The sequence below is a fragment of the Rutilus rutilus genome (assembly GCF_951802725.1).
Source record: "Rutilus rutilus genome assembly, chromosome: 20".
Lineage (NCBI taxonomy): Eukaryota > Metazoa > Chordata > Actinopteri > Cypriniformes > Leuciscidae > Rutilus > Rutilus rutilus.
Window position 1 is genome coordinate 5,940,849 of NC_140225.1, and position 8,164 is coordinate 5,949,012.

An 8,164-nucleotide genomic window follows, 5' to 3' on the forward strand; every position below is an offset into this window, starting at 1 on the left:
TTCTTAGGCCGTTTGAGTCATTCTGCAAAATATGTCAGCCATGCAGTTAAGCTTAAATTCGACTGTACAAAGCCAAATAACAGAGCATACTTTTTTAGCTCATGATAATTTTACTGTGGGTGAAAACAGAAGAAAATAACGTTATGTCACCAGAAACACACAGAGCCCTTTGTGAAGATTTGCACTTTTATAACACCATGTCAAAATAGCTTGTCAGTTTAGGCTTATCTCTCAATACAAGCTTTTCTTCTCACAAATCTGAATTAGTTCCCCTGGCTTTTCCCAGTCTTTTGCAGCTCATATAACAGTAGAGGACTCGGCTGATAGTGATGTATTTTGGATTTCAGCAACACACTATATGAGTGCAGACATGACTGGCATTTTGAAGAAATTTTACCACATTGTTGCTTTCAGCTGGTATGCCTTTGTTATTCAGTCTATTTATGCAAAAGGTGATTCAGAACTGCCACCTGGGATCTTTGTCTATGGCGGACCCTGGAAATACCTAACATTTTTAAACCTGGTAAGTCTGGTCCTTTACATCAACATTATTAGTCTTTTGGACAGTGCTGGAGGTTGCTTGTAAATTTGGTTAACGTTTATTTCTCAGGTCTTACAGATGGTGTTTTTTGGACTGGCATCTGTGAATGACCTTCAGCCTGTGGGGAAAGGCTCAAAAATATCATTTCTCTGCCTCTGCAAGGATTTCCTCTTTTCCGTCTTTGTGTTTCCAGTGGGAATGGTGAGTGTGACTTTTTTTTTTCTTTCAGAACTGCTTTAGATGAAATTAACTAATATGATCTTTACAACAGAACTAAATCAACACTGAACTGACTGTTGCTAATGCATAATTTTCCTGTTATCACTATAAAGTTGCTTTGAAACAATCTGTATTGCGCTATTTTGCCTAAATAAAGGTGACTTGACTTATAGAAAACAGGCAAATGGTGTCATAGAACAAAACTGATGTTATATATAGTATTTGATCTTGTATTTGATGTGCTTCACTTGGTGAGTTGTGCCAGTCATCTAGAGTTTTTATAGCTGCAATTTAATATTTGTGATTGTCAGGATCATTTTGGTGTTTTTTGTTTTTAAAACAATATATAGACCAAACCATAAATTATAGATAGATAGATAGATAGATAGATAGATAGATAGATAGATAGATAGATAGATAGATAGATAGATAGATAGATAGTGTGCACCATCTACTGGTGATAAATGCCTTAAAGCTTTAACCTGTTAGCCAGTAACCCCACTTTTGAAAAATCCCCAGAAATGGCATTCCCAAACTAAAATAGATACAGTTCATGAACCCTTTGCACTAAAAGCACAAGTATGATCTCATTTGAAAGCTGACACTTGGCAGTTTATTGTAAATTTGGAATTAATTATTGTCATAATGAAATTTATTTTTATAAATAGCTTCAAAGTTTTGTAAAGTTATTAGAAATGTATTTTTATGAAATATCTTCATGAAAATAAAATTGAAGTTGGCATTGTATCAATCTAGAAATGCACCGGAGATAAAGCCACATGTCTGACCATGTTACATTTAAAATCTGAAGATGATAAGTCGAAAACTCTGTATTTAGTTAAAAAAAATTTATAGACTTTATTTTGATTAGACTCTAAAATGCAAACCGACATAAAATTACATAACTCCTGACACAAATTAATACATAACTTTCACTATAAGTTTCTCAGAATAAAACAGTGGTCAAATACTGAAACTTGAGTCTTATATCTTTATAATGATGTATAATTTGTCAAGGTAATAACATTCAATCTGATAGTAACTTTGAACTATTTAAACAAAGAACGATTCAGTGCGTCGGCGTCCTCGTAAAGGTCCTCTACAAAATCTGTGTATTTGTTCTTTTTAATGGGTTTTTAATGTTTGCTCTTGTTTGTCTTAAGTTTGTAGTTCTGCTGTTTTGGCTGATTTTTGCCTATGACCGACAGCTAGTCTATCCAGCTTCAATTGACAGCTTCTTCCCTCAATGGTTGAATCATTCAATGGTTTGTTATCTATTCTTTCGTGTAACTTTTAAAAATATATGTCAATTAAATAATCTGCATTCACAACTACTATTCCCATTCACAACTATTCACAACACTTTGTATGTTTGATTTCCAGCACACTCTTGTTCTCCCAATCTTGTTTGGTGAGATCCTGTTGGAGCCACATATATACCCGAAAACTAGAAATGGTTTAGCAGCTTTGGGATTTGTTGGTCTCGCTTACCTAGGATGGTGAGAATGTCTTGCGTTTGTTTTAGGGATATACTGATGATTTGAAACTAAACAGATTATGTTGGTGACTCCACTAGTCATGAAACTTGATTTTCTCACGCTTTAGACACATGCTTAATATATATATTATTAACATAAAGAATATTTCTTTTTCAGGATTGTTTGGGTGTATCTATCAGTGGGAATCTGGGTTTACCCTATACTGGGACTGTTCAGCAGCTCAGGATTGACCATCTTCTTCTTTCATAACATGCTTGTTGTGTCGTTGCTGTTCTTACTGGGCCAAACTCTGAACCATAAAGTTTGGGGTAAGAAAATAGTTTTATTTTCATTACAGATTTTCATCTATTGGAAAATTTGTGAGCAATGTTGATGCTAAATACTTCACCAATACCAATATACCTAATAGTCACTTTTACTCTCACAGGGAAAGAACTTCTAAAACGTACAAGAACATGACGAGTCGGAAGGAAGTGTTTATCAGACTAAAACATGGCACATGATTCCTTATAAACTTGTTCCTTGTTTCAGCCCTATGAATCTCTGGTATGAACCAGCTCCAAGTGCTTTGAATTATGTCTGCAGTTGCATTATCAGTTTTGTATATTTTATATATGACCATTCATTTTCTGCTAATGCAAATTTGACACTATAGTGTGCATCTGTGATATATGTCATACACATTTCTGGGAACTACAAAATAATAAAGCTGGTGTCTTCTAACATTTACGGAGCAAGTTAAGTGCTGTTTACAATCTTTGTTACTGCAACTTTCAGAACAACTTGCAAAAATACAGCTCAACATGACTTTGTAAATTTGCAGTATATAGCTTTATATCGAAACATATGTTGAACTAAATTGCTTCAGTTCATTTTAGATCTGTTTTTCATTCTAAACAAATTTGGGTGACAATGGCAAATATGTTCTGTACATTTCACATAGGAATATTTTTAAAGGGATAGTTCAACCAAAAATGAAAATTCTGTCGTCACTTACTCACCCTCATGTTGTTCCAATCCTGTATGAATTTCTTTCTACTCTTGAACAAAAAATAAGATATTTTGAAGAATATTGGTAATCAAACAGTGGACGGTGGTAGCCATTAACTTCCATAGTATGGGAAAAAAATACTATGGCTTGTCAACTGTCCGGTTACCAGCATTCTTTAAAAATCTTCTTTTGTGTTCAACAGAACTCATACAGGCTTGGAACAACATGAGGGTGAAAACAATTTTTCTTTCCCTTTAATGCTTTGCTGATCATTCAAGTATTATAAATACATAGCCTATTGATAATCCATAATGCAGTAATTCTCTAAAGAGAATGTTTGTTCTTTTTAGGCCAATTCACACTGCACTGACAGACGCAGAACAACGTCGACAGTCACCAGATTACAGCACGTCACTTCTCAGATATTCGAACTCCGAATCAACATGTTCAGTCGGCCAAAACCGGCTCCGACAGACAGCAACAGACTCAGACAGGGGTAAACCTGATCCGACAAAATGTGTCTGTCGGTGCGCTGTGAAGTGGCCTTTTATACACTCTTAAAAATAAAGATTCTTTATTGGCACTGATGGTTCCATGAAGTATCTTTAAAGGAGCCGTATGGAAGATTGTGGCCAAAACTGGTACTGCAATCACTTTCAAATTACTGTAGAGCGGTGTATCCCCTCCCCCTCCCCCCTGACTCGAGGTTGCCAGATAGGCTGCAGGATCCAGCACGAACGTTTGTAGCTGCAGCTGTGGTAACTAGAGCAGAGCTGGCAACCCAGATGCCGAAACACTACTGACTTCGTGATTGGTAGATTGGTAGATAGGAGGGTGGCGCTTCAGGCCAAAACACAACATGACAACATCAACATCAGTTGAGGGCTGCAACTTCACTTTTTAAATGACAATATCCTGGCCGGACTACTGTTGTCAGTGATATAAGTATTTGAAATGAACATGATTTCTTAATGTCTAGTGACATATCAGGGCCATTTTATGATTAATTGAAATACATTTCTTACATACAGCTCCTTTAACATCCATGGAACCTTTCCATTCCACAAAAGGTTCTTTATAGTGACATTGCTGTGAAAACCTGCTTTCGAAACCTTTATTTTTAGGAGTGTAGTGTAAATCCTCTTCTTTTTTTTCAAAGTCCATTCCACTGGAGTCTTTCAGAACAGATGATCCAGATATTTCGGACATCATCAGGAAAAAGAGTACAAGCGTTTCACGGTCATTTTAAGGTCTGGGAGGACAACATATTTTGCCATGTCACACGTTTCCTCGAACCAAAGTAAAAGAGAACCACTGCTCTCAGGTTTTCTCTGTCAGGGTTAAAGATGAGGAAGGGAGCTTTTTTATAATTGTCTGGGTGACGCTTCCTCTCTCAGGCTGAACTTCCTCTCAGATCTCTGTATTCTTTTATATGGTGCAGAGTGTTTGGATCTGCATCCACCAGCCCGACACAGAGGAGTTTTATGATGAGGTGAAGTTCCTGATCATTCATTCTCTGCGGGAAAACAATCAGATATCAGCATGTGCTTCCTTCAGTCAGCCATAAGAGAACAAGAGCCATGTATAGCCATCTACCTTGTTTTTGTACAGCAAGTTTTTTTCTTGGGAGGCATGTTTCTGTGTTGGAGATAATACAGTCAATAAACATGTAAGACTGCGTTCAAAGAGCCTTAGGACAAAACATCATCATTAAAATGTTCTCCCCTACATTAAGATACGTGTCCCTTCTTGTTCTAATATGATTGTATACTGAATTTACTGCTATGCTTTAATGCAAAAAACTGTTCTCGAACCATACAAAAAACTCAAACGCATAACATAAGCACGCACTGCCAGCTTCTCCCAACAATAGATGTAATAGCAAGATAATCATGTATAATTTGTTGCTGACTTTTAAATCCAGATTAACCAGTCATGAGAGCATATTTAAACACTTCCTCTTACCTGACTTAGACCATGTGACATGCACTTGATGATACCAATAAGCCCCAGGACAATCTGTGGATAGAAACATTTGAAAAAGAGAAAAATCTATATTTGCAAACATATTCGAATTAAAAACTGCATACATAAAAGAGAAACCATACATATGAAACCATACAAATTATCTTAGCAATTTTAGTTATTCGTTTGCATATGGTTTTATTGTGTCAAATATTAATCCAAAAGCTATTACAAAAATACAATTTTAGCTTTAAGGAAAAAATATATCTCATTTACAATGGTTTTTAACGCTATAAAGAGACAATAAGCATTTATGTACCATTTATTGACCCAAAATCTTACACTGAGATGTAGCCTTTGTCACTGATAGTTTTGCACATACCAAACACAAGACACAAGCTTTAAAACATGAAACAGATAAACTTACCCCCGCGATGTACAACATGATTGCTTCTGTGTGTGTTCCTCTTTCGTGTGTGTTTGTCTCTGATCAGGATTTAAATGAAACTGAGAGATCATCATGTGAACAGAACCAGATGTACAGGTCTAACAGCATGTGTCAAGCTGCAAAGCCAGACAATCATGAGTTTTCCCCACACACGACAGCTGGAAACTCACACTGACGCACAGGCCTGTCACAGTTCTGGACTACTGACGTTACTTTAAGAGTAAAAATAAGACCCCAGTGTTTTTCTTTTCATTAGTAAAGGGTTAATCAGAAGTAATGGCACATGTGAAGTGTCATTTCTGTAGTTTTACATTCATGTGACCAAAAAGAGATGACGCGCAACATTATACCTCAAGCATCACATCTCATTAACAAACAATAATTTAATTATTCAAGTTCTTGATGATACACTATTCTGTTCTTAAGATCACCATACTTTAAAGCACTAATTGTTGTTCTAAAAAAAACTAAAAAACATTCTGACTAATAAAAGTTTCCCTAAATCAGTCTGTAAAAAATTATGATCAATAAGTTATGACGACATATGTTTTTACAATTTTCTACTTTTTAAAATAAGTTATACAAGATTCAATTCAGTTTTAAGTCAGTTTAATGTAATTTAAGTTGAAATGACTTAAACATCCAAGCTGATTATACACAAATAAATATTTTTGGTATTTTTTTAAATATAGATTCTATTTTGAGCAGCTGACTGAAAAAACAACAACAACAAACAAACAAACAAAAAACAGTGCAGTTGTCATTATGTGTGTGTGTGTGTGTGTGTGTGTGTGTGTGTGTGTGTGTGTGTGTGTGTGTGTGTGTGTGTGTGTGTGTGTGTGTGTGTGTGTGTGTGTGTGTGTGTGTGTGTGTGTGTGTGTGTGTGTGTGTGTGTGTGTGTGTGTGTGTGTGTGTGTGTGTGTATTTGGTCTTGATAATAATACAGAGGGAAATACTATAGACCAGTAAAACCAGAATCTACCTCAAGGAACAGCTTCTCTTCAGAAGATTGGCTGGCATTGAACTGGAAAAGTGGCTTAATGCACACACACACACACACACACACACACACACACACACACACACACACACACACACACACACACACACACACACACACACACACACACACACACACACACACACACACACACACACACACACACACACACAAAATGAATGTTTCCATGACGACAGGGCATTTGGATTAAAACAATTTGGAGCATATACTAAATTCATTTTTGGAAACTGATGAGGAGCCTTTGGTGAATAAATGTAGAAAACCAGCAACAATTAAAAAGGAAGTACACTGGCTTTCAAGGCAAATGAGATATAAGAGGATTTAATACAATAGTGCACTGATGAAAAAATGCACATTTATTTTTTCATATGCATCAATATAATCAATAATCTGAAAGTAAAAAAATCTCCAACACTGACAATCCGAAGCACCCATGGGCTTATTTTAATGTGACGTGAAGCTAATAATTAAGCATTCATCTTCATGCATTTTAAATCAACCAATGTCAGGGTATGAAGCAAAGTTTTTCAGTATTGGATTTTATATAAAATATATTTTTGCCATCAATCCTTCATGGTTCTCAGTGCTGCTTGTTGTAGAATATATAGCATAATATTCTTTAAAATACTACAATAATGAGGCCAGTCATCACCCATTGTATCAATATTTTACCAGCTTACGGCTTCATGAGATGGTGGATTGTTGCAAGTCGTCAGTTTTCCTGTGCAGCAAGTGTAGTTCCTTACATAAACGTAGATTTTTCAAAGCATAAACTAAATATATTGTATGTCTCAGTCTTCTCAGTGAGTCTTCAATCATCATACTATTACAAAGCTTTACTTTAAATACACTAGCTAAATGAACATACTCTGGGTCACCGCGAGAGGGAGGCAAGACACACAGAAACCACCATCAACTACCAGACTACACAAAACTGCTCAACTGACTATACACTCGATAGACATCCGATATCAAATCAAATGTATGGAATATCCAATGAGTTAATGGCTGTGTTTTATGCTTAATAATAAAGAGCGAGAGAACATTTAAATGTTTATTGTTGCAATATTTAGATAACTTAACATTAAGTAAATAAGGTATTAAGAAATGTATTATGAAATTAATTGTAAAAATGTTAACATTCATCAAAGTCAAGAACGTTTTTTTAATTATATTTCTCAGGGGGGAAATAATCACAGATATATACGGGGAAATATAATTCTCCTTTTCTTAAGCAATAACTAAATACATATAATTAGTTTATATACGCACATTTGTGATATGAGTGATTCTAAAAGAGATGTTCTTTCTCACAAGTGATCAGAGTAGTCAATGAGTCGTAAAACATCTTTAAGTCGATGTTTGTCTTTGTGCAAGTGAATTTCTCCTTAAAGTCATTTTAGACATACTACTAAGTCTTACAGATCAGTGTCATTTATTGAAATGATTTTATTAAATGTCTCAGATATACATTTAGAAT

General features: G+C 35.3%; 1 protein-coding gene across 1 annotated transcript; it reads left to right on the top strand.

The window, feature by feature from the left end:
* Positions 1–270: 270 nt before the first annotated feature.
* LOC311280301 (androgen-dependent TFPI-regulating protein) lies at positions 271–2,823 on the top strand. Its single transcript, XM_084392349.1, has 6 exons — positions 271–523; positions 611–742; positions 1,924–2,025; positions 2,144–2,259; positions 2,416–2,567; positions 2,687–2,823. The coding sequence occupies exons 1-6, from the start codon at positions 359–361 to the stop codon at positions 2,716–2,718; spliced, it is 699 nt and encodes a 232-aa protein (XP_084248475.1). The 5' UTR covers positions 271–358; the 3' UTR covers positions 2,719–2,823.
* Positions 2,824–8,164: the final 5,341 nt, after the last annotated feature.